Source organism: Gobius niger (genome assembly GCF_951799975.1).
Source record: "Gobius niger genome assembly, chromosome: 9".
In the NCBI taxonomy this organism is placed as follows: domain Eukaryota; kingdom Metazoa; phylum Chordata; class Actinopteri; order Gobiiformes; family Gobiidae; genus Gobius; species Gobius niger.
In genome coordinates, this window is record NC_136860.1 from 17081968 (window position 1) to 17109793 (window position 27826).

At 40.6% G+C, this 27826-nt stretch overlaps 1 protein-coding gene across 2 annotated transcripts; it reads left to right on the forward strand.

The window, feature by feature from the left end:
• The first annotated feature begins 9461 nt into the window (after positions 1–9461).
• Positions 9462–27818, forward strand: itga6a (integrin, alpha 6a). 2 transcript variants are annotated; one of them, XM_079562575.1, is made up of 26 exons: positions 9462–9732; positions 16424–16545; positions 16633–16712; positions 16864–17125; positions 17796–17927; positions 18861–19074; positions 20172–20365; positions 20436–20530; positions 20599–20726; positions 21002–21091; positions 21178–21239; positions 21578–21747; positions 21895–22038; positions 22471–22586; positions 22671–22824; positions 22909–22995; positions 23066–23145; positions 23376–23450; positions 23519–23621; positions 23707–23877; positions 23946–24023; positions 24102–24209; positions 25348–25446; positions 25521–25646; positions 26259–26386; positions 26743–26880. In XM_079562575.1, exons 1-25 carry the CDS (start codon positions 9554–9556, stop codon positions 26364–26366), a joined length of 3177 nt encoding a protein of 1058 aa, XP_079418701.1. In that variant the 5' UTR covers positions 9462–9553; the 3' UTR covers positions 26367–26386; positions 26743–26880. The 2 variants fall into 2 exon arrangements, with proteins under 2 accessions (XP_079418701.1, XP_079418700.1); XM_079562574.1 differs by lacking the exon at positions 26259–26386 and having other exon boundaries at positions 26743–27818.
• Positions 27819–27826: the final 8 nt, after the last annotated feature.

Below are 27826 nucleotides of genomic sequence, written 5' to 3' on the forward strand. Positions count from 1 at the left end.
CTTGGCCCCTAGAGTTTGTTGTTTTTCACTTCTCCTTTTGGGAAGTGGAAAAGCTTCTTTGCATTGATTGATCAAGTTCAGATAAACTCAACGCTAACAGATAACAAAAAAGTAGGCTATATGTGTTATTCTTATTTTGACAGATGCATCATTATTGGCAAAAAATCTTCCAAGTCTGCCAATAGCAAGCAAATAAGTTGAAACATTTCCTCTTGTGAAGTGGGTGTGACAATTAGATTTTATGTACATAACATGCCCCGAGCTCCACAATGAGACCAAACAATGGATGAATAAACGCCGGCAGACAATGCATGGTGCGGGGAAGTATTTCATAAACAAAATGTACAAACAATTATTGACTGATGCCGCTAAAAGAGGCACAATGTACCCAAAACAAAAGTGAAAGACATAGACATATTGATCATGGTAAAATAAAATGTTGTTGTTTTATTGGTTAAGGATAGAACAGTTACAGCAGTGGTAAAGGGCAAAGACACAGGGCAGCCATAGGAAAGCAGGAAATGTCATTACGACGGATGTTGAACAATGTGTCTTTATGGAAACATTTGGAATGATTTCTTCACAAACTGTAAGCATCGCAATCAAAGCCAGGAAACCGAAGGAAGGACACTGAGTCCACACACTGTTTTATCATTAAAATCAAGAATGTATGGCTAAGGGAAAGAGCTTTAAGGTTTAGACTGTGCTGTATGTGCCATTATGATGCTCCATTTGCTAAAAACAACTATGTACTGTGTAGGCAAAAGAATATAACAGCACAATGCAGCTCTACCAACATCCTGGCTCAAGATCAATTTATGGGTTCTTGGGCGCTTTGCTGAGGTCACCCACTTTTCCGATTTAGTTGAAATATACGCAGAAGAAAAGGGTCGATTGAGTCTTCACATACCAAGTAGAGACAGATTAAATGTCTTGAACTTTGAACGGCACTAGCTTGTTAAAGTGACCAACTCTCCACCACCACCTACAGTTCTTTTCCTTCTAATCCCACAAATTCTCCATTTTTAGATGCCATCACAATTTAGTCCCACAGTTCTTTTTCAGGGCCGGTAAAGAAAGGAGATACTATCACATAAAGGTCAGTAAAGTGACAAACTAACAGACTTGGTTGTAAAGTCTTTGTTACCATTCCGAGATAGATCCAGTTTTGGAGGCTTTATTCACCGTTTTATTTTTCTTACATTAATAACATAAGGTTTAGTGCAATAAGAAAAATCGAAATGAATCACACTTTACTTTTGCAGTTTCCTTTTTCCTGCTAGACGTTGCTTAGGAATGTACACCACATTAACGCGAACAAGCATTATAACAAACTTAGCTTTGTAGTTAAATAACTATTCAAAAACATTCACAAATTAGGAAGCTGCCACATTTTGAAGCTAATCTGTCTATCAATTTCATAAGGGTCAATGCCCCCAAGTAACTGCAACTATATTATATTATCATTATATCATTCATTATATCATCAAGTCCCTTTTTATAAGCCACACTATCAAACTGTGTTTTTGCCATTGTATTCTGCAATCAAATACACAGTATGAAAGAAAACACGACAACATTTAACATTTAGCAACGTTATCCGAATTCGAGGCCTCGAGCATGGCGGACGTGACACTTCCGGTCATACATTTTCCGGTGCGTGAAATGCCTCTCTGTGGTCACCTAAACAAGGAACATGTGAGTTTACGGAGAGGTAAGTCCCCGAATGGGTGCCATTTGCTTGTTGTACATCTTCAAATTTCAAATTTCAAATTTGAAGATGTACAAATTTTACATCTTCAAATTTCAAATTTCAAATTTCAAATTTTAAATTTAATTTAATTATACAGGACATTAAAAGACTTTTTGGAGCTTTTAACCATGTTGTTATGCTATTTCCTTATCACCCCCGTAGTGGTTTTTGACTTCATTAATGCAGTTCTAAGCAAAATCCTGCTCTCTGAGCAGCTGCTCCGCCCCCTCCTAGGGAACGACTGACTTGTTCCACTGTGACGTCAGAAAAGAATGGAAGTGCTCGATGTCTCTAATGTAATGCATTAAGGCCTGATTTTAATTTGTAAAACAGCTTTTTCATCATTTCTGTCGTAAGACATAAATAAATAAATAATAATAAATTAAAAAAAAGGACGTGCCCGAGAGCGAAAACAAGGAGGCCACTCGCCAGAAGTTGTAATTCCTCTCCGGGATTTAGTGACTATCAGCCAAAATCGTGTTTGTCTGCGATCGCCACTTCATAGATGCTTGGTGACCCTTGGCCAGAACCAAAGTGGATTAACTTTTATAACTAACGCGAGTCCCACCATAAAAACACCCGATGGAGCGGCCGGTAAGTAAATCAAAACTTGCGTTAGCCATTTATGAAGCTGTTTTGCTCCACAAAAAAAATGAATCCTCCATAGTGGTAGAGGCACAATATATCCTATACCTATACTTTACTTTGGAATGGCTAAAATAGCATGATACAGATCCTTTGAGAGTCTTTATTATGTCTGCATGAACCTCATCAAGTGAGAGAGCCATTTTGCCTTTTTGGTTTCAGGTGTAGAGGTCAAGGATGCGCTGAGTGGGGTTTCCCCTGCACTCACTGCCGAAGCAGCATAGGAGTGTAATGTCTCCACCACACCCTGGCCTTCCATCTCCGGGCTCTCACCTGGGCTTTGTCAAGGAGCACCAGAGAGGTCAGGGATAAAGTTGTGGAGACGTTTAAAGCAGCGTTAAATTATACAAAGATGCCCCACAGCATCATGCTGTGGGGCTGCTTTTCCTCGACGGGGACTGGGAAGATTGTAAGAATAGTTGAGAAGATGGATGGAGCCAAATACAGGGGCCTTTTGGAGGAAACCCTGCTGGAGTCAGCAAGAGAACTGAGGCAGGGGGAGAGATTCACCTTCTAGCAGGGCAATGACCCTAAACACAAAGATAAATCGACAATGGAGTGTTTAAAAAAAAAACATATTAATGTGTTAGAATGGCCCAGTCAAAGTGACAGAGCTTGAGTTATTTTGTAAAGAGGAATGGGCTGCAAATTTTGTAGAGTCAAACCCCCCAAAAATTGCTGCTGTTATTGTATTGCAGCAAAAGGAGGTTCCACAAAGTATTCATGCATGCTGTATGAATACAGTACTTATGCACGCTCAACTTTTCACTTTTCTAATTAAAAAAAACAAAAATCAGAATCATGTATCATTTTGCTTTCACTTCACAGTTGTCGTTGCTTGTGTGTGAACTTTCAGTAAAAATTTCAAAATAAAATCTTTATGTTTATGGATGTAAACATGTCAAAATGTGCAAAAGTTTAACATGTATCAGTACTTTCGAGAGGCACTGTAACTCACAGAAAAATTTGCAATGATCACTGTGATTATACTGGGCTCAACTACAACTACTAGAATCGCTCTAGTTATTTGTTTGAAGTATATATATATATTTTTTTAGCTTGGAGCCCCGCTGGGAGTTCTCGGGCATTGATCACCATGGCAACTTGACCCTTCACCCAAACCACATTTTCACAGCCTCTTTAGCAGCCCTCTCATAAAATACCTCTACAACATATTTATTTATTTATTTATTTATTTAGCACTTTAGCACAACTAGTCAAAAAGAACACAAAAAGCATCCATTCGGATGTATGAATATACAACAAAATAATGAATAATAATAATAGCATGTGCATGGGAGAGGTAGAAGCCATTAGGCTTATAACAACACCACTCCCAAGTAAACAATGAAATAAGAATCAGAGTCATGTAAAACCACACTAAGTCACTACATAGTACAAAAATACAGAGTCAAATACAAATACAACGTGTCAAATATACAATACTCATACAATCATTTCCTTTATGAGTCTCTGCTCTGTACTCAAGACAAATACTCAGCCATTAATTTTTGTTTTAGTTTGTTTTTATACATGTATAATGAGGTGGATGAATCCAGAAGATGGATATGTCTGTTCCAGACTTTAACTCCATCATATCTAATTGACCGTTGATCACGAGATGTTTTATATAACGGCAGATGAAGGTGCCGTTTTATAGCCTGCCTTGTAGAATAACAGTGAACCTGATGGTTATGCATAAAATAATGTTTTATATACGAAGGCCAGTCCTCATCAAAACATACATACTCTCTCTCTGAGCACTTAATTTTTCTTTCATTGTTCGTAAAGCCTCAAGCCACAGTGGCAGGTTGGAGTCTCGGTCAGATGGAAGCGAGTGTTAGCTGACCTCTGCTAAGTCGGAGGGCTTCTTGTGTTTCCTCAGCATTAGTCACGGCGGCCTGTCCCCACACGACAATTATTTTTAACACAAAGACTTTAATGACCAGCGCTGAGGGCCGAAACAATTGAAGGGAAGTGTTAGCTCTCGACTCTTAACAGATGCTGCAAGTGTGTTAGCTTCATTACAATGTGATGTGGTTTACTGTACTTTATCTAATGCAATGAAGGTTTGCTGGACCTTTGGCCACTTTGTGATATATACTTTCTTCTGATATTTTTGACATCTGGATAAAATATCGTCTTTGCATTTCTGTGTCATATAAATTGTACAAATGCAATAGAATATCCAATGATGCCTTAGGGCAGGCCATCTGGAAAAACAGTCAAATGAAGAAGCACAATTTAGATCTTATAATATAATTCCTGTGCACTTAGTAACGTCATGTTGCCTGAAGAGATAACAGTGTGCTTCTGTGCATTCACCTCACTGTGATTGGTTAAATCTTCCTAGCACTCAGAGGCTCACCAATGGGAGAAGCAGTTGGTGGAAAGTGTGTCTGTGTTTGAACATAGAGCTGCTTTAAACAGAAAAGGACAGAATCACGATACGATGCACTCTCCAAATTGGCAAATCGTCACATCGTCACACCACAATTCGATTTTATATTGTCATATTTACCACCCCCGCCTACACGTCTGCTACCTGGTCAAATCCCTTTTTACACACTCTTTGCCCCTCTTGTCATCAACACACAAACAGACCTAAAGTGAATTTAAGCAACTCATTGGGTGAAGTATAATGGTGAGGTCTCGCAAATTTTCTTCACCCCTGTAGCAGTAACGATAATCCTGACTCATACGTCTTTAATTTCAGACCATCGCCACACCACAGTGGGGAGTGGGGGCACTTCCTGCAGGGCATCCTGTTATCAAACATGATCGTGCACTTTGCCACAAAACAAAAGAGCGCTTCTGTCGCTAGAGCTGCCGTCCTGAGAAAGAATCCACAGAGGTCCATGAGGTCCTGCTCCTATTATTACAGACTTACAGCCCCCCTCTGCAGCCTGACCCCATGTACACCCCCCACTCCTTGGCCATAAGCGGGACAGGCCTTTGTCTGAGTGGAGGGGACACTCCCACAACCTACAACTGAACAATATCAGCCCCGATGCAAATGTTGCGTATTTATACACGCTTGGAACAGCCACAAATGTATAAATAAACTACACTTCATTTTGGACAAGAAAAATGCAAGATCATCAATAAATTGTCAATGTGCATATTATTCCCTTCTGACTGCTTTTTATTCCTCATATAGTCTTTGTTTAATTTTCTTATTTTAGACGTGTGTTGCTTCCATTACAGTAAAACTAGATTGAGTCACTATTCCACACCCAGCTCAATGCCATGATGTCAGGGAGGAGGGGCTGGAGAGACCAGTCCAATTTTATAAACTGTTAGTGGTGAAGAGGGTGTGGAAGGTATTGCGCACTGGGAAAATAAAGACAATCTGGTTTGTTGCATAGGAAACATAAAGTTCTTCACAGGTCTTTTCCTTCGAGACAAACCGTCATTGAGCGGTCGCTTATGCCCATAGTTAAAGCCCTCTTCCATGTGCATCTTCTTCATTTGTGATTCTATTGTATACATTCAGAAGAACCAGTTGTTTGGACATTGTCGTGCCACCAGAAGTTTGGCTTTAGTTTATGGTATGCCAGCTGGTCCTTGCCAACTGTGCGTTTTGGCCCTGTTTCCGTGCTTCGCCAGGGTTTGGTTTCTCTTACCACTCAGTGATGTTGACGCAATTACTGTGACACTCAAGAACATTCGCCCTCGGTCTCGGCAATGTTCACTATGACTTGTTTAGTACATGTTTTGACTTATTTTCAAGGATTCAGCAGTTTCAAGATAGCTGCGGCATTGCATTTATAGCTGTTCACTGTCTCACCAAGATAAGGCTTCATCTTTTTGTTTCCTTTCCCATTAAAAAAGATCTCATTGCGATACTTTTTCTCAGTTTAATATGCCAGATTGACAATATTCAATGTCAATCAACCACTAGCACTTAAATCTGCAGTTTGCTCCGACAAGTCCATTGCGTTTAGAGGCGTACAAATTGGGGCTTATGTTCACGTGAAACACAATCCTCTCCAGCCCATTTAAGGTGGCCTACACACAGACAACTGCTCCTCTCATTGTTCTCGTCGTTCCCGCACAGAGAGCTAATCTTCAGAGTAAGGCTGCGTCACCTGGAGGCCTTCACCTGTCCGTCTGGGGCCGCTCTATACCTGCTGACCTCAGACTATATCAGGGCGAACATACCTCACCTCCTCAGACGGATCCAGTTACACACCACCAAAGCGACGCACATGAAAGCAGGCTGCACCTCAGTGAACATCCACAATTATCCATAGAGACTTTTATGTTAAGTTCAGAGCAGTAGTAGTAGTTAGCCAACAATATTCCAAAAAATCATTATCTGCAATTATTAGTCAGACCTTGGCGTACAAAAAAGCCTTTCCCAAGACTCATATAGCCAAAAGTAAAGTCGAGTTGTTCCAATGTCCCCTTATTTCTTTGTGCTGAGGGAACAAAGCAGTTTCTTAAGCTAAACCATCACAGCAATGCAAAAGAATGCATTTTCACAGTCAGACTGATCCCCTTAGTTAATTGAGGTTAATAAAGGATTTCTATAAACTACATACAGAGAAACTTCCAATATAGATATCACATTTGCTGATAGTGAGATTTGTGTCATATATATATATATAGTGTAATAGTATCATTTGGTGATGCCAGGGGTCTTCAAAGTTCTTGCCCCGAGAGCTACTTTACTACATAAAAACGATGACGAACAGATAGTGTGGTATTCAAGATGATATACGAACACAATAAAAGCAAAAAAAAAAACACATGAGTATTTTGGTCGGGCTACAAATATCTAATTTTCAGGTCATTCCTACTCGTTTTTTCTCAAACTTGTACAGCAGTCTCATTTAAAGGAGCATTATGCAACTTTCCAGGTCAAGAAAAAGTTGATACGAATACATTAGGGACCTTTCAGTGACCCAGCGGATGCTTGGGTTTTTAGCATAGCGCGTTCACTTACCCGATGGCCTGTAGGAAGCTCCAGGATCAATAGTTTTTGTATGTTTTCACTGCCGATTGAACCGTATCCATGGTTACCGAAAACCTACAATAAATCCTAAAAAAACCTGAAATGAAAATGATCCTGGAGCAACACAGAAACCACCGGGATGGAAAGCGAAGGTGCTAAGCTGACCACCACTCTGTAGTTGAAGTGTAGGTTTCACCTCTCATCCAAAAGGCTTCGTCAGCGACACTAAAGTTAAGGCTCAGGACGCAGACTAGAGATAGACCACTGGGAGGAGTTTAGCTAGGCGTTAATAGAAGGGAGGGACCTATAGCTAAGAGGCGAAACGTTCTACACACTGAGTACAGAAAATGACTCGAGAACCTTCATTGAAGATGGACAACTCCTGTACGACTGAGAGCCTGCACAGTCTTCAATGATAGTGTTCAATGAAGTTGTGTTTTATGTGACTGCTCGACCATTTTTACACGGCACTCCACCAGAAACACTGTAAATATAAACACCTTCTCAAGTGATTTGCCGTGATTAGGAATGTGGCTCAGACCGTATCACAGCTGACCAGACACACGAGTGCAGGCATGCACCGGCGCTCAGGCTTTTTACCCTCAACAAAGAACACATTGTACTTCGTCATATACAGTGATTATGGCATGCGGCAGCTTCAAACTTCACACCCCCATCCCGCCGTCTCACCCCAGCAGACACCGGGGAGGTAGAAGGGCACAATGAAGGATTCTGTGTATTTCAGGCATAACTCGGCGCAGCAGGCTCTGGGTCAGACAAGTACAATCGCAGCTTTTTATAGAAACTCCTTTTTTAACTGAATAAGTATGACAGCTTTATTGCATTACATTATTGCATTATACAAATCTGCGTGGGGCTGGGATGTCCACTTGTCTCCTGTTTTATTTCAGATCATTCAAAGACAAGCCTTTTGTGGCCCTTGTCATCCACTGTGTAAAGACTATTGTTCTGGTTCGATCATCTGTAGGCCCAATAACATGAACGCACTGATTTACATTGCTCCATTGTGGCTGCCAATCTGCGCCAACCCACTCATCATGCAGGCAACGTGGGGGACACACCGAGCTGATGAACTTTGGGATCCCTTTTTTGCAGACGTTGCGGACAGCATCATATGTCTTCAAGCTCCTGCCTATAAAATTTTATTGCCTGCGGGACACACTTAATGCACTTAAGAAAGGCAATTTGCGGTGTTGAAATGGGATGCTGTTCGAACAATGGATCAATTACACTCTTCATTACTTAAAGTGACATATTGTTATTAAGTAGCCATTACCTCTCTTGCCTATTTTGTAGTAAATTTTGCATGATTATGAGGTTTTGTCTCAATAAACTGATTGATGGGGAGGTGTGTAATATGATAATCAAAGGCAGGAACACCCCTCCATCTTTTGTGCAATTAATCAGAGCGGGGTTGTTCTTCCTGAGATGTAATTCGGCTGAGAGTATAAATGGAAGTCTGATTTATGAACTCTCAGCCCTTTGTCTCAAGTCTTAAATTATTTACAACCCCACACTACAGCAGGTGTCATTAATGGGAGCCCACATTAATATTTGATCGGCTAGTTTTAAACCGTGGTTGGAAGCTGGTATTTTGAGTCAAAATGATTTCTAATAATACAGGCTATTCTATATCATGGATTTTTCAACCTTAATAAGTCATCTTTGTTGTTGTTGCAATGTTGTCCATACAGTCCCACATCTCCCAACCCTATAGCGTCCTCCAAAGCAGAAAAGACTTTGTGTTTGGGTGTAAAATAAGACTTTTCGAGGTTGTGTTTGTGCAGCTGACAGCCACACTTGACTTGCTATTGCTTTGTTTATCTTTGACCAAGATAGCAAATAACGCCCCTGATAAAAGCTATTTCGACCTATAATACGGTTTTTATTTTCCTTTACAAACAGGTCATTTGAAAACAATTCACAGATATAAAATGTTGAATAGTGAAGTAAAATTCCCATAGAAAGTGTATATTGTTAACAGTTGTTGGTGGCGTAAACATGCGCTCCTCGACGTGACCAGTGGGGGCGCAGTGGAGCAGGCGCGCGGTGGAGTTGCGGAGAGGAGCCAGTGCAACTCGATCACACACACTGCACTGTCCGAGCGGGGAGCAGCGGGTCAGCGCCTCTCACATCGGACAATACAGCTCAGGGCAATCCCGGAGAGCGCTGCCATGCTGCTGCTAACCTTTCACCACTTTTTTCATGCTGCTGTTTTATGTTTTCCTCTTACAAGTTTGGTCGCCGCCTTTAACCTGGACACTAGTCATGTTGCCAGAAGATACGGGGAAGCGGGGAGTTTGTTCGGCTTTTCCATGACCATGCACCGGCAGATCAACCCGGATAGAAGAATGTGAGTGGCTGAATGTGTATTCTACTTGCAGGGTGCTGTTGAATTGACCAACTTAATCTACTTCATCTAGAGTTTGTTGTTCAGTAAAGTTCATCTTTTGGACACGCATCTGCTGCAGCCTGCACGCGGCACCTGACGAGGCAGGTTCTCCTAAATTAGCCAGTCAACTCTCAGTGCATATCGGAACGCTGCATCCTTTGTCACTCTCAGAATAACAATGAAAAGAAAACTTTCTCTTCTGCTGGGATAAAGATGTTGGAGATCGTGGCGCAGCAGTAGTTACAGTGTTGGGGGATAAAGACGCGACTTACTAGTTGGAGTTTCTGTGATGCTTTGAAAGCCGCAGGACAAGTGGACCACAATGGATGGGGTTGTCATGCAAATGAATCTAGGGTCACACTAAGGCAGAGAAAGCTGAAGAAATAGCTTACAATAGGCCAGGGTGTATGGGATAATGTCAAAACCATTACACTATTTACAATTGTTATAGCAGCTAAAACTATACGAGATTTGGTTAATGTAAAAAAAATAAAACATAATAATCTATTAGTGAATTACCACATCGCATGAGTTTAACCTATTTGCAGCCTTTGCTCTAGAGCAGGGGTGTCAAACTCAAATACACAGTGGGCCAAAATGTAAAACTTGAACAAAGTCGCGGCCACCATTGAACAACGATGAACCTTTTAATATGGACCCAAACCAGATTTGCTTCAACATTGAATATGGAACAAGCAACACTTATTTCTATACAATATATAACTTAATAGTCCAGATATGCAAAATCTTAAAAAAAATGTATAATACCGGTGGGCCAGCCCGAGTAGTCATTTGTTATAGCCTCGCGGGCCAAATATAATTACATTGTGGGCCAAGAGTTTGGCCCGCAGAGTTTGACACCTAGTCTGGTTGTGTTTGGTGCACTCTTGTCAAGGCCACTTTTTCAAGCAGAAATAGAGTTTGTAATGTTGTATGCCCGGTATTATTAACTTTTCTTCAAAATACATTTTTATCTATCTGATTTAGTTACTCAAATAACTGTGCAAAGAGTCAGTGGCACATTTTTGTTAACAATTTCTGACACCATTCACTGACAAGTTACATTTTACAATGCCTTGAGCTACAGCGGACCACTGATGTGACAGATGTTAGATGGCTGCTCTCTGTCTCACTGCTCCGTCTGACCATCCCTCCATTCAGAATCGAACAGGCGTGAAGTGAGGAGGGTCCTCTGCAGCCGGGGCCCGTGTCAGCGTGTTGACAAATGTAAATCAAGGATGGGAGGATTTTCCCAAGATCACCTAGATCGGGCGCAGGTGGTGGAATGTTATCAGGCTTCTGTTATGGCTAAACTGAGGACAGCCTGCGCATGGAGTGGTGGCTGGAATGTACAGCAAAGAGGCTTATTTTGTACAAGAACGCCACAGAAAAGGCGGTGAATGTAGTGAGCGGAGGGCAAACACAGGCCTGAAATGTGACACTGAGCTGATTGTTAGCTTTTGGACAGTAAAAGTAGGAAGGGAGTGATGATCTCGGCCACTTAAACAGGAGTGTTTGGAAGAAATGCTTTGACGAGTTTCATGATGTACTTTAAAGAGGAAATTGTGTTTTATCAAAATATATGCTATGCTTTTTACTGTTACTTTACCATATAGGCCGTTGCAGGGCTCCAGACTGACATCCTTTATAGTGATGTGAACTCAAAATACTAAGATTCTAAATCTTTTTGTTAGTTACACTCTTTGGTAAAAGTCTGAAATAATTACAGAGGCCCACATCCATATTTTTCCAAGTTTTATTTAAGTTCATTGGTGAGTTGTCTGATTATAGAGGATGAATTTAAATGTTTGTTAAGTTTTAGATTATGTTTCCTATGCAACTCAAAATGAGTGTGGAGCCTTGAACTGTGTGACTTTGTTTGGGGCGTTGGTGTTTTATTCCCCGCTTGTATTAGTTATAATTATGCTAGTATTGTTAATAGTTGTCATTTGTTGTTTTTTTTATTTGAAAAAGCTTATTCTGATCTTTATATATTTTGTGTATATAACAACGCTACATTAACAAAGTACATTGGCCATACACACATAGTCCTTTTCCCCTATTGGTGAAATTATAGTTACCTAGTCTAAAGTTAAACATATGTAACTTATAGAATTTGGACTGAAACAAAATTGTGTTGACAGACCGTTTCCTGACATACTGAAAGCAAACATTTGCCTTCTCTCTAGAGGCCAGACAAAGCGTTTGTGGTTAGCAGTTTCGTTGGGCACTTATGACACTTATCAGAGCACTTGTTTTTGTTACAAAGTGTGACATAAACAGCAGCTCTCACTGCCTCGTGTGACCTTCAGATTATCAGACAACCAGGTCAAGTGTGAGTTCATCTCAAGTTAACGCAGGAGCAGATAGTCAAGTCTTACAGCTCCGCCATTTCACTTCAAACGTGAAATCCAAAAGCTCTCTCTCCATCTAACCAGGCATGGGACGGACACAAAGAAGACTGTGGATTGTAATCCTGTTTATGGCCAAATATGAGCATACACTGACACAGATTTCAACAATTGTAATCAAGCCTTTGAAGGAGGCCGTTGTTGAACTAGTACACAGCTTTTGTGCACTCAATGCATCCATGGATATCAAGTGATTAAAACAAATGTGGATACATGAATGAATGATTAACCTTGATATATCCCATCATCACCAGTTGTCCGTGTCACTTAAACCGGCCAGTGCTTTTGCCCCCTCTGCAACGTTGTGTGTCATCTTTGAAAAGAGTGAGCAGGATGTCTGTGGTATGAATAATGCTACGCGGTTAATGATGTGGACAAAACATCCTCCCATTGAAACTGGAGCGAAAGTCCGTTTGACTGGACATGTACAGCCATCTGTGCACTTGTAACCTGAGAGAAAGGCATCAGTGAATCATCTGAGGAGGCAGCCACGCCAGCTCAACACTGCAACTTAATGATGAGAAGGATTTTTTTTTTTACCGCGCAAGCATCGACTGCCTTCTGAATATTCATACATGTGTGTTTAAAGACGTGTAATTGCCAATCAGGAGTCAGTTCTAATCAGCGTCGTGTTGCCGTGAAAGTAATCCAGAGCCGTTGGAACAGCTGCGGAGGTTCTTGTTGCCGGGTGCACAGCTGGAGGAGCCCTGGCCCACATCTGTTAACAAAGAGGCTTGAGGTCACTCTGTAAGCTATACCAGCCAATATACGTCCCACCACCTCCACACTGAAAGACTGGCATGTACATAATGTCATTTAAAGCCTTAAGTGATTAGGGACAGATCTAGTGCCGTCCAAACACTAGAGTTTCCCACTTCAGAAGAAGGCAGCCAAGCATAGTTAGTTTTTCCCTCATGGTCTAGAACTGGAATGACAGTGCAATGCATTCAATATTGAACCTCCCCGAAGACAAAAAGTATGTAACATGAACTCAGATGTGTGTCAGTTAGCTTACTTTGTTGCGTCTGAATGTCAATGTTGTCCGTCACTGCTGTGCTAAATTCTTCAGCTGTCAGAGGTGGCAGTTCAAGATTTTCATGTTTTTGGCTACAACTAGAGGAGGTATTTTATTGGATAGTCATGTTCATATAATGACATAGATACTAGTTTTTGTTTGTTTGTGGCCAGTGGCCTTTTTCTAAGAAACTGCAGCTTCTGTGTTCCACATTGTTTTACAAGATGCTTTTGTACATCTTTGACATGTTTTTGTAAGGTAAGGATTATTTACAGTACTACAGAAAGTCCTGACTGGCCATAAAGGAAACCGCTTTTTAAAAAGTAAACAAACAGCAGGCTGATGATCTGAAGGTCTTTGAGCGGCATTTGAGACCCACAAATTCAAAGATTTCTTCTTCTGAAACAATGAAGAAGCACCAAGAGTCCCCCACACCTGCAGCGCACAAGAGGCGTCACAAGAGGCGCTACAGGAAACAAAAAAGGGGAAAACGAGGAGGTATCCAGGCAAGACTTGCAGCTAAGCCACACAAGTGCGTTGGTGGAATGGACCCCAGTCTCATTTTTTTCACCATGTAACATCATGAAGATGTGAAGCTATGACACCTGATTGTCTGGAATTTGGAGTTTGCTTGTTCTCCCCTTGTCTGCGTATGTTTCCTCTGAGCACTCTGGTTTCCCCTACCTCCAAAAACATGCTGGTCAGGTTGACCCACAGTGGTGGCGCGCAGAGTGGCAGTGACTCAGCAGCTCGGTGGCTCAGGACCTACACAATATCTGATCTATGCAATTTCATTGTACGAGGTACAACATGTTACACATGGTTACCCTTTGGTGCGTTGTAAAAGTGGACATTCGTGTTCACTGTCCATTTAGTTCCCTATTCACCTTATTCTGCCCCGCCCACTTTAGTCTCTTTTTGCTTTGGATCGGCACTTCATTTGACATGACTCTTCCGGTAGATCGCAAATGAAGTCCAAAAAAAATCTGATGCACAGTAGATTGATATGTGTAAAATGTCTAATATTCATTTGCTCCAACAAGTCAACGCTACACTGTTTCTCTGCCCAGCCTGAAAACGGCTTTGTATCAGAATCCGAATGTAAGAACTGATTTTTGCTTGACTTCTCCAGTCCTATGTAAACTAATACGAGTGAAGGGGTGGGCACAATTCATGACGGCACCCACGCGAACTTCCAGAATAAGATTTAGCAATAGTTGTTGTGGTTGTTTGCATTACAGTGACAGACTTGCTCTCTTAAAGTTGTGGTGAAACATGCTTTAAAACTTGTCTCTGTGTAGAATCGCAATGTTAGAAATGCAATTGTTTCATCACATTGCTTCACAGAAAGAATTACAATGAAAATTTTACAAAAGTTGAGAAGGAGTTTGGACCACAACAAGATCTGAACTTAATTCAATTCCCTGTTTCATTGTTTGTGAACAAATAAACTCAGGTATAGAGCCTTTAACGTCTGCACCGGGAATAGATTAGTCAGAATGGCAGCACACATCAACCACTTTTCTAGAAATCTGTTTATTGTATATTTGTATGTGGAGAATTCGCCAATTGTACATGTTTTAGTTTGGAGGCCTGTGAGCAGTGAACAGAACCTGTCATCTATTACAAAAAAACTGATAGTTCCTCAAATTGCTTTTGGTTCTTCATTTTATAAGGTGTTTGACCTTATTAAAGCACTGTCCTTGTTTATAGTGTCACAAACTCCCCACTCCACATAAAGTCTAAATGAAGTGACCTCTGACACTCAGCTGTGACCTTCTCAGTAAACTGCAGTCTTGGTTTATAGCACAACCCATCGAATTGGACCCAGAACAGTTATTTGTATTTGCATTTCACTGGGCTTTGTGCGAGCGGAGTTGTTACTTGTTAGTAGTTTGGTCCAGACCTCCTCACGAGCCCTCCTTGTTTAACAAATGAGAAGATGTGTGGCTAGTGCAGATCAAGAGGGGGGACACAGAGGAGCCCTAGTCGCGGCAGAAGAATAGGCAGAAGAGGATTTCCTCTCCGCCCTTTCACTCAGTTCCTCCACAGTAGAAGCGCTCACATTACAATACAGCTTCCTCTGGGCATTGTGAATTATGCTATCTGTGTTTTAGCATCTGTGGTCTCTCCGTCTGGGGCAAAACCAGTATTTCAGTAAATTTAGAGGCTTTTATAGGTAGTCGGATGTTGCAGATTTCAATTGATTGATTTTTGTGTTTGTTTTAAACATAATTTAAAAAGCAGGTGACAAGAGGTTTCTATCAAGTGGAATCACACAAATGCTATCAAATAAGACGGTCCATATCACACACAACTCATTTTTCTTGTAAAGTTTGAATGTTAGTTCCCCTGAGTTACATTTTTCACCTTGTGTACCTTATCTGTGAGCAAATGCTGTCTGACAGGAAGTTTCAGTCTGTGTATCAAAGCTGCAAGCATAAGCTGCATTGCCTCGTTTTGCTGCTTGTTGCCTGCTCGTGGTGTGGATACCAAGATACAAAAGACATTCTCTTTTTCATTATGTTGAATTTCTTGAGTTAAGTTGCTCATCATGTGATGTTCGTTAACAAGTCCCTGTAATTCTCTGACCTTTGGAGCCTTGAGTCATTAGGCGAGTGAGCAGTGGCAAAGCTGCTAAAGCCTTTCATCAGATACGTAAGTGCCACGGATGATGCCAGACCAGTGACTGATGAAATGAGTCACCCCCCAAAAACAAGTCCCTCTCTTCACTCACTCGAGCGCTGTAAGAATGTGGCTCTTGGGCAGAAGCAGCGCGGGCCATCAGAACAATCGCGTTATTGAACGTCCCCCGGTCAGGCAGGCTGTGGCTCTGCTCCTTTGGCCCCTTCAGAATGTCACACAGCAGTTTATAGCCACATACAAGATGTCTGTTTTGTTTCATATCAAAAATATGCATACGGTTCTAGCCTAGGGCCAAGGTTCCACTTTATGAGCACGCACAGCATAGGTTTATATCAGGGTTTATCATGTACCAAGGTGGAAGTGGTGGGTGCCAGAAATGGGTCAATTTCATTTCCCGTGAAAGACCATGAATATGACTTGTAACTAGTGTAAGATCCACCAATGCTTCTCAAATGAGTTACAAATGCTTAAAAGTGTAAAGTGCTGAATTATTTATCATTAATGAAACCCAATGATGCACAAGGCAAATGGGATTGTTTATTACTTTGATAAATATTCTCTTCTTTTCGTCATTCTCCAGGTTGGTGATTGGAGCCCCAAAAGCCAAAGCTTTAGGAGACCAGGAAGCCAAGATCACAGGAGGTCTCTACAAATGTGAACTCACCCAGCCTGACTGTGAACGCATTCATTTCGACAGTGAAGGTAGTAACTCTAACCTTTGGTGTGTTTATGGTACAGTCAATACAGTAAGTTGTGGAATTTTTTGACGTGTAATGGTAATGATTTCAGAGGACGTCCGTGTGGAGAATAAGGAGGACCAGTGGATGGGGGTCACAGTCCAGAGCCAGGGACCAGGTGGAAAGGTCGTGGTAAGTCAAACTACATTTTAACACTTTTTAAAACATTTTTTTTAAGTGATCTGTTTTTTATTATGCATGTTGATTCCATTTGTTTGGTTAGGGTTACTACAGTGTCCAAAAGTAGTTTGAAATTAAAGCACTATTATTTCTTGCATTCCAGACATGTGCCCATCGGTATCAGAGGCGCCTGTTTGTGAACACACCTCAAGAGTCCTTAGACATCACGGGACGGTGCTTCGTTCTAAGCCAGGACCTGACCATCGACACCTTGTCCGATGAAGATGGGGGCAATTGGAACTTCTGCCAGGGCAGGGCTCGGGGCCACGAGATGTTCGGCTCCTGTCAGCAGGGGCTCGCTGCCACTTTCTCCAAGGACTATCATTACGTGATCTTCGGCGCGCCGGGGGCCTACAACTGGAAAGGTCAGTGATTGTTTGTCACAAGACAAACATTTGATGACAAGTGAAATATTAGAAAATAACTCTTATTGGATTAGACAAATTGGATAAAATGTGTCAATTATCAGTTTATGTCATAAGTCAAAGTCAAGTCAAAGTGAACTTTTTGTCAATCCTACCAATTGCAAAGTACATGCAAACGAGACTTTGAATTATGTTACTCTCAAGAACAAACAGTAATATCTTAAGTTCAGTGTCGACCACGGTGTGGGAGGGAGAGAGTTCAGCTTCCTGGTGGATGAAGCTGTCTTTTAGTCGGCTGAACCTTTGTGGTCTCCTCCCTGAAGGCAGCTGTGGCACTGTACCATATAATAGTGATGCAGCTGGTCAGGATTCTCTATCTATAGTTCCTCTGCAGAAGATGCACCTGACAAGGCTGTGACGCTGACTCTTCTCAGTTAGTAACTCTGCTTCTGTGTACAGTGTACGCAAATTGTGTCTTGAGCAGAATGTAGTATTAGGTCTTCTTTAAACTTCTGAGTTACATCTGAGATAATTGGACAAAGTCTGCCTTAGCTTTTGTTCAACAGACCAACCTTAACCACAAAAAAAAATATGAGTTCTACAAAGCCTTGAAAAATGGGATCTGTAAGCACAGTAGATTTATCAGCATGTAATTGTGCATTTTCCTCAGGTATTGTACGAGTGGAGCAGAAAAACAACACGCTGCTGGAGATGGGGGTGTATGATGACGGTCCTTATGAGGTTGGAGACGAGAACCTGCTGAGCCCTGACCTGGTGCCTGTCCCTGCCAACAGCTACCTCGGTGAGCAGTCAACGACAGCATTCACTCTGACACAAGGCAGCAGCAAGCAGGGTTAACCTCATCAACCAATGTATTTCGGCGTAGTTGTCATCAATTTAACATTTTTGATGACAAAATGTGAACAAAGACTGTATTAAAATGATCAAATAAAAAGGAAACTAAAGCTGGGTTTTAGCTCTTTTTGATGACAGATGAAAACTTTACAGAAAGGATGAATGGAAACACGAAGAAAGCACCCAATGAAATCATTTATATTTATTCCTTTTTAACTATAAGCCTATAAGCCATGGAACATGAATAACACCATTTGGCTTAACCCTTTATAGGGGATGTGACTATGAACTATAAATTGTAACTTCGTTTACATTGATTTTCTGCATGATAATGAAACATTTTGAACATGTTTAAACAGAACTAAACTCGCGTTATGTCCCCCAATAACACGCTTAAGTTGAAATGATTAATTTCAAAGTATTTCAATAAGTGCCCTATAAAGGGCTCATTTGATAACTTTTCATCGATGAAACAGACTGTACTGTTCTTAAAATCGAGTGAAAAAAAAACTTTAAAAAATGGCATCTTTACTGAGTGAGCTGGTTTCTCCTCGGACCTGACTTGTACCTTTGCTGGCGACAGGATATTACCAGCTCGTCTCCATGGCGATGTTACTGTTTTGCTTTGAATACAGGTATAGCCAAAGTGGAGTTTAAAAACCTTAGGTCCTCTCCAACATGCTTTGTTTGTATAACCTGCTGCACTGTCTGGGTCTAGCTGCCCAGGAGCACAGTTGGTATCCCTGGCATCTGCATTCTCTTTAGCTTTATGACAGTTTGGTTGCTCTTCTGACAAGCAACATACAACCTGGAATGTGGCTTTAACTTCCGTTGTCAAAATGAACAGTTTGAATGAATAGAGAAACATTCCCCTCCGCAGGCTTCTCTCTGGATTCGGGTCACAGTATTCTGAAAGGTCGAGGGCTGACGGTTGTTGCTGGAGCTCCTAGAACCAACCACAATGGAGCAGTGGCCCTGCTGAGGAAGGAGACCGAGGGCTCCACCAGGCTGTCTGTGGTGCACACTCTGCAAGGGCCCGGACTGGGCTCCTCTTTTGGATATGACCTGGCTGTAGTGGACCTCAATCGCGATGGGTAACGAATAACAGTTTACACTACAGTACATTACATCAGCAGTGGTTATTGTTTGCAATGGAGCACTCATTTTCAGCTACCAAAGCTACTTTCATGGAATGGTCATGCATACAGCTGATGCTGACAGTGAGCCATCCATTATATATTAATCAGTGTTTACCTATTCAAGCCACACACTTCCCAAAGAGGGCACACACATTTGTTTTATGTATATTTTTTGTATGCATGTGTTTTTTTAAAATTTGATTTTGTTATTTTCTTTTAGTTTTTAACCAGGAACGTGCCACTCAGATATTCAGGATCTTTGTGAGTCCTGGCCCTATAGTTGAGCCTTTTACACATGTTATTAGTGTTTGGAAAAAAATGTTGCACCCTGAGAAAAAAAATTGCGGACATCCAAATTAGGACTGTATGATATTAAATAACTTGCTGTGCATTATCGCAAAAACGATATTATATTGATATTTCACTAAACCATTTCAACACTACTATTCTATTCTATCGCCAGACTAAATATCACAAATGATATTTAGTCTGGGGACCACCAATTCATTTTCTCATAGGAGAGGTGTGGTTTACGATTATCCATAGCCATTTATTCGGTGCTTCGAATGTCTATCATGCAGTATGTGTCTTCATGTAGCTATAGCCAATCGTATCAGATGACGTATGACGTACCCGCTGTAAACTTTTGAGCTAAACTATTTCGAACACGGTCTAAAGCTTGATTGACAGAAGGCGTCGCGTCTGCTGCTGTCATGTTGGATCAGTAAATAACCCTTTTTTCTTAACCGTAAACAAACTACAAGCTTCCGTATGTCGAATAGCGCGTCATCATCTTGTCCCTCCTTGTTCAGGCTGCTGTGCAGTTCGAAATGATTCGAGCGCACAGCAACATGGGTAATCCCAGGCTAATGTTCCATTCTAATTAAACACAAATTGTAAGTAGCTAGTTATTCAGCGAATTGTGTCAAAACAAGACTTAAAAAAACACTACATCAGCACCACAACAAGACTAAAACTGAACTAAACTAGGAAATGTTGCTAAAACTTTAATAACTCGAACTTTTCCGCCACTGTCGTCCACTGTTTTCTAGATGGCAGGACATTGTGGTGGGGGCGCCTCAGTTCTACCTGAAAGATGCCGATGTGGGAGGAGCAGTTTTCGTCTACATCAACAAAGCCGGGCACTGGGATGATGTCACCCCCGTCCGCCTCAATGGAACCAAAGACTCTATGTTTGGACTGTCCGTCAAGAATATCGGTGACATTAACCAAGATCATTACGAAGGTGAACGATCTATTCAATTCAATGTACCCGCTGATCATAAAAATAAAATAAAAACCTATTTCTGTTATAGATATAGCTGTCGGTGCACCATTTGATGACAGCGGCGCAGGAAAGGTCTACATCTACCACGGTTCAGCCCAAGGCATCAACACCACCCCTGCACAGGTAAGCATTCAGCTGATTTTGGCTTTAACATTCTCTTACGTGAAGCTTGTGCTGAATGATGCGTTCAGGTCCTCTCTGGAAAAGAACACAATATCAGATTCTTTGGATATTCTCTGGCTGGAAACATGGATTTGGATGCCAACTCTTATCCGGACCTGGCTGTCGGATCTTTGTCAGACGCTGCCTTAATTTATAGGTAATTGATTTTTTTTTAAAGTTGTTTAGCAGCTCGTATTGTGGTCGTCTGTCAAATGCTGGCACTCCTGGACGTGTTAAAAATGTGTGCTGTGAACTGAATCTCGAAATGGGACTCTATTTGCACAGTGTCATTCCATTCATTTCTTGCGCCTTTCGTAAAAATGTTCACTTATTCAGTATGTGCCTGATTTATTTAACAACTATGTTTCAATTTGTGAGCAAAACAGCAGATTTCTCATTCCACTACAATGAGTATATTTCTTTTTCTCTCAGGGCAAGGCCAGTCATTAGCATTTGGAAAGATGTCAAAATAACTCCGCAGGAAATCGACCTTACAATGAAAACCTGCGGCAACAGCATCTGGTAGGTGCTGTGAGTGTAACTGTATGCACTTGTTGGACGTAAACTCAAGCTGTTTTAATTGATTTAATATTTCACACTTGTTTCAGCTTCACAGTGGACACGTGCTTCAGTTACAGATCCAACCATGCCTCGTACAGCCCAAAATTAAGTGAGTTCTAAAAGCACGTTTATGCCTCCTATTTTTTTTTTCTCGTTTCTTAGGCTCGGTGATAACTTTTTGCTATCTTTTTCAATGCTGAATAGAGTAAATGCCTTGCCCCTCTATTTCCATCTCTGCCATGCTGTTATTAGTGCATGTGGATATTAGTGCCCATGTTTTTATTGTGTTTATTTCATTTCAAATAGTATGTTTTTATCATGAGGATTTTGAGGCTATACAGGATATATAATAAACTATCATGGCCTCAGTTAAAATAGATGTATACACTCGATTAGTCGATTATTGCTAAAGCGCTGGTTACTGATGTACTCATGTTGTTGCTGCAGCTATCAGCTACTCTATGGAGGCGGACGCAGTTCGCTGGACGCAAGGCCTCCCCTCCAGAGTGATGTTTTTGAACAAATCCAGCTCAGAAAATGACTTCATCTATAATGGCACTTTGGAGCTACGTGGACAAAATCAGGAAACCTGCATTACACTAAAAGCCAAACTAATGGTAACATTTATTGATCTTGTTTAGATAGTGGATGTAGCTTTTAGGCCCCGACAGGAGCATGCTTGATCAAATTTATGTTGATTTTCGGATCAAATTTGTTTTTTTTCTTCTAAATAAGTGAATCTTTGGGGTGTTTTTTGTGTGTAGGACAATATTAAAGACAAGATGCGGAGCATTCCTATTGAAGTGTCTGCTGATGTTGTGAGTCTAAAGCGTCCGAAGTCAAGGAACGGTCTCCTGCTGCTCCCGCCAATACTGGACCCCTCCATGTCGAGCAAAGAGATCAGTGAGGTAAGACTTCAAATAATGATTTTATACAGAATCTGATGTCATAACAATGTTAATAGAAACAAATCCTTGTCAGCTTGGTCAGCTGCTACTTCCTCCTAGCACTGTTTCCTTTGAATGTTCTTTGAAGATGTGACTAACCGGGCCAGAGAAAAACAAGCAATGTTACCTGTTTATTCCCTTGAGTACGAGTGTACGAGCTGTAGAGGCACAGCAGTAAATGGCTTGCATTGTGGCTGCTATTTTCAATTTGTTGTGCCCCTTTGCTCTCCCCAAACTGTAATTGCCAGCCACAATTGTCCAGAGGAAAAGATCCCTGTGTAGCAAAATCGAATTGTCTTACTCACTTAAATGCCATAAAAAGTTCACCAGCTCATCTTTTGTAACAATAACAAATGAATTAGGAGACTGACTGAGATTGAATGTGCTTTGAAGGTAAGCTTTTTAAAAGAAGGCTGTGGACGGGATCAGATTTGTCAGAGCAACCTGAAGATGAATTACAAATTATACTTCAAGCAAAGCAACCAAGACACGTTTTCGCCATTACCTGTGTGAGTACTTTATAATGTTATCCCAATCAAATAAACATTTACATTTTCCACCGGTTACTTACACGATCGAATGTCTAATTTCAGCAAAGATGGTGTCCCAGTGTTTTACCGAAACTTGGAGAAGAAGGACTTGGTACTTAAAGTGACAGTGACCAACATTAATGGAGACGACGCCTATGAAGCCAAACTGACCGGGACATTTTCTGACAATGTGACCTACTCTGGAGTGCGCTCACATGTACTGTAGCATTAAGCCATGCATTGAGTTAAAACATTTACTGTTTTGAACTGGTAATCTTAGAATATGTAATGCTTTTTGCAGCTGGAGAAGCAGATCAATTGTGTCGCGAATCAGAACGGCTCACAGGCAGAATGTGAACTGGGGAATCCCTTCAAGAGAGACTCAGAGGTATCGATGACTCCAAATTAGTATTTCTGACCTTTTAAGTGTTTCATTTTGATATTTATGTTTTTGTTAGACTATATTTTCCGTCATCCTGAGTACAGCAGGACTTACTTCTGACACAGAGGAGATGAACATTGACCTCGAGCTCCAAACGTAAGCAACACAAATGCATTATTATTTACAATAGGTTATATGTAAAAATAGCGACATCTACTGGGTGATTGTTGCTATGTAAAAACTATGACTTTCCAACCATACTTTATCATTTTCTTGTTTTTTCCCCCTATGTTCAGAATATAAATAGCAAATTGCCTATAGTGCCATGTGAAGATTATTTTTATATGCATTTTCAGTATAAACAGTGCTTCTTGTGTATCTTTTAGGACCAGTGTTCAAGACAACATTGCGCTCTCAGTCAAGGTTCGAATGATCATTGAGGTACCGCTAACAGTGAGTGGGTAAGTTTTACTGCCCCTGCACTTCTGCACATGTCAGCGTTTCAGTAACACGTGCTTGTTTAATCCAGGCTGGTGAACACAAATACAGTGCACTTTGGTGGGACTGTTCGAGGGGAAAGTGCCATGATAACAGAGGAAAACATTGGGAGTTTGATAAGCTACAAGTTTACAGTAAGTTAGCACATGTATCCAAATGCTATGATGATGAGGATGATAATTGCTGCTGTATATTTTAATTTATCTGTTTTTTTCTCAGGTGAACAACTTGTGGAAGGGACCGTCTCCTGCCTCGCTGCACATCCACTGGCCCAAGTCGGCAAAAAATGGAAAATGGCTCCTGTACTTGGTGAAATTAACCGCTAAAGAAGGGGGGAAAGACATCCAGTGCACTCCTGAGTCAGAGATCAACCCTCTGAATCTTATTAAGGTGCGCTTTTGTGTTAAGCAGCATGAGTAATTTGACATGAACATAACATTAACAATTATTACCTTCAGGATTCTTCAGCGCCCAGGAGGAAGCGAGAGATTGGAGACAGAAAAATAGACAGATTATTGGACCAAAGAAAAATTTTGGTAGGATTTAGATTTTAAAATATAGCAATGTTTTGTATTTGACTTGTATCTTTATGATGTAACATTCCCCCCCCTTAGTCCTGCGAGGATGGCCTGAAATGTGTGATACTCAAGTGCCCCCTGCAGGGATTGGACGGCACTACAGTTGAGCTCAAATCTCGACTCTGGAACTCCACTTTTCTTGAAGTAAATTCTCTTTCTATGACCTAGAGTAGTTTCTAATTGACTGTAGTTGAAGAAAAGACAATACTTTAGGCTTATGGTGGAGCTCAACAGTTTTGCCAACCGTATAAGCCGATCTGGGTCGAGACGTACAATTTCCGTTACATTTGCCCATATCATAAAAAAAAAAAAAAGCTTTATAAACAGAAAACAAACAGAAAAGCAGCTTACCATCTGTTTTAAGTATCTGAGTTGAGCAGGACTGTTGAGCGCCAATGTTTAACCTGAACCGAGCACATTTTCTCTATAAAGCCTCTAGCAGTGTTAATTTTGACAATATTTTAATTTAGTTTTAGTCTTAGTCTTTTGATGAAAATGTAATTCAATTTTAGTCTAGTTTTAGTCCAAAAAATAACTTCAATTTTAGTCTAGTTTTAGTCGACTAAAATTGCAAGTTTTAGTCGACTTTGTATTGATAATATTAATTATGATCATATTTAATCAGGTCCTCTGCTTCATGGAGCTGCTCCACATGAACAAAGCTCAGAGCTGTTCATTTGGCAGAGGATTTACATGATCTGAGGCTCTTTCAGACGGTCAATAGAAGTTTGGATGATTTTAGTCTCTCCTTTTCATTTTAATTTAGTCTCATTTTAGTCGACTAAAATATCTGGACATTTTAGTCATAGTTTTAGTCTCATGAAAATCTTTTAATTTAGTTTTAGTCCAATTTTAGTCGTCAAAAATATCACTTTGACTAAAATTAAGACTAAATATTTTAGTCGACGAAATTAACACTGGCTTCTAGTAACAAAACAATAAGAAAACAACGACAACGCAACAAAAAAGTGATTTAAAAAAAAAGTGATGCAAAAGCATCCAAAAAACAACACAAAAGCAACAAAACACTATGAAAAAGTGACAGAAAAGCAATGAAAGTGCATCAAAAAAGTGACGGCAACAACACAAGGAAAAACAGTTTAAATGAGCTTTATAGGTCTTAGCTTTCAAATGACGCCTTACACTGACCTATAGGCTGTAAGCTCCGGTCCAGAAGCATTTAGATTTGGGTGAAGCCGAACTGGAGACAATGTGCTCCGTTAAGGCGGGTGGTAAGAGGTTAAACTGCGTAATTTGTAATACTTCATTGTTTTCGGCGCAGGATTACATTTCTTCTACTCCTTTGGACCTCATTGTAAAGGCCTCTCTTGTGCTTCATACCTCGGCGAGAAACTCGGTGCTCAGGAACCCAGACACCAATGTAAGAAGCTGGAGCTCAAAGGCACTGTTCGATGACGGGCTGTAAGCTGTCAGGTAAAAGTGAATGTGTCGCAGGTGACGGTGACGGTGTATCCAGAGACCGCCATAGCGCCGTACGGAGGAGTGCCCTGGTGGATCATACTAGTCGCTGTCATCGCTGGCATTTTGATTTTAGCTTTACTAGTGTTTCTCCTCTGGAAGGTAAGTAACATTGGAAATATTGAATGAGCAAACAGAAAAGACCAGTAAATGAGAATTAATGTCCCATTGAGTCAGACCTATTCTCTTAGTTCTTCAATATTTGTGTATACTTTTCTCACATCTAAAAAATAGGATATAAACAGTATATCCTTAAAGGTGCATTATGCAACTTTTTATGTGAAAGAGTTGATATTTGTGTGTATGTGACCTTGTAGTGACCCCGTGGCTGTATGAGTGGTCAGCACTTTCCATCACAGTGGTCTCTTGGACGCGCCACAATCAATTGTTCTGAAGGTTTTCACTGCTGACGGACCCTCTCACCAGAAAACCTACAAAACAACTGATCCTGGACCGTTGTAGAGACCACTGTGATGGGAAGTAAAGTCCCCATGCTGACCATACAGCCACTGGGTCACTACACGGTCAAACACGCACAGATATCAACTTTTTTTTCTGCACAAAAAGTTGCATAATGCACCTTTAATATGCGTTATATTGTTATTAGAACATATAATGCAAAGTTTATTAAATTGACTTTCTGTAGATCATTTCCAGTCATATTTGTCGTCATAAATGTCTTATCTAAACCATCCCTCACCTTGCTCCCCTCAGTGCGGTTTCTTCAAGAGAGCAACTAAAGACCTATATGATGCTGCGTATCACAAGGCAGAGATCCATGTTCAGCCCTCTGACAAAGACAAACTGTCAGCGGAGGCCTGATCAGAGCTCTCTGAACAGGGGTAAAACAACCAGCTGGTGCATGGTGTGTTGTTACTGCAGCAACTAATCTGCTCTTGCTCCACTTTGGAAAAATCCTAACAACCAAGAGTGCATCAGTTCAGACACATATTTGTTACTAATGTAGTAATCCTATGCACACTGAGAAATGTTCTTCATATTTCTCTCTGTGTATATTTTTATGTGTTTCTGGATTTTGATTTGCATTTTTGGAAAAATGCAAATCATTTGTGCTGAAGCTTTGCTCATTCTTGCTCAGCAGCTTAAAGTCAACTATGCAAACTTGCAAGCATGTTTATTTTGTTCTTTTTTAAATAGTTCCATTTGCAATTTAAAATAACTATTTATGCTTTTGTAGTGTGGATTCTTCAATCGCTCCAAGCAGGAGGACACTGTTGCTGTACCCCGGTACCATGCTGTGCGGATCCGGAAAGAGTCTCTGGATTATAAAGATGGGAACGTAAAACTTGATGCTTTGGACAAAAAACAGTGGATGACCACTTGGATCAACAATGAAAGTTACTCATGACTTGATTCCAGGCTTAAGTTAAACTCAGGCTCCCTGGACTTTTTACACTGAACCATTTTTCTGTGTTTGATCATGACTTTAGCTGTGTAAAATTGTTCTGCTTCTTGTGAGCTGTGTTTCTCTTTGAAGACATTGACAGTTTTGTAAGTTTTGTAAATAATGAAATGCTTTCACAAGCACTGTATATTTATTTTTATATGCCAAAAAAAGGTGTTTTGTCAAAAACTGAGCTTTATATGCGTTTATGAAGCTATATGTCTGTGCAGACGGTACTTTGTAAAATGATGTGAATGCTAACGTGTACACTTTCACTATGCAAAAACAATGTATCTTAAGTGAATGACTTTCAGGTACTTCATGTCTTTTCAAACAACTTATTTGGACAAAGTGCCTTTAAGAACCATTTAAACAGGTAGCATTATACACTGTATTTTAGTATTCACTCAAAGGGCACAATAATTCTTAGAAACATTACAATTATTATCATTGTTAAGGTGAGAAAAGGACTATCGCCATCTTATCCAAAACCCCGATCCTGGGTCTAGTTTCACAATTTAGTCCAGTGGTGCTTTCAAGTCCCTTTACTCAACTTTCCAGAACTAAAACATATTCACTAAATTGTTTAAACTTCTATTGGTCAGGTTTACACAACTAAAACACACTGCTGTAGATGTTACACATTCAATCTGAGATTCGATTGGCCGTCAGGCCGGAGGTAATTTAACATCAAGCAATTTTCTTCCAAACACTCAAGATTTACTTGAAAAAAAAAACACTGTATTTTCTAATGTGTCAACATCATTTCTGGGGATGTGCGCAATACATTCTAATTCAACCTGAAAATGTCTAAAGAGTGAATAAAGGGAACATAATGAGAATGTCATTTTTAAAGGCCTTCCGCCCCAGTCAATGA

Bases quoted from the DNA above. Each gene is read 5' to 3' on its own strand.
- itga6a (XM_079562574.1), top strand. From the start codon at position 9,554: ATGCTGCTGCTAACCTTTCACCACTTTTTTCATGCTGCTGTTTTATGT. The intron at 16,713-16,863 runs GTAAGTCAAACT...CTTGCATTCCAG, and splicing joins GACCAGGTGGAAAGGTCGTG to ACATGTGCCCATCGGTATCA. The intron at 21,092-21,177 runs GTAGGTGCTGTG...CACTTGTTTCAG, and splicing joins ACCTGCGGCAACAGCATCTG to CTTCACAGTGGACACGTGCT.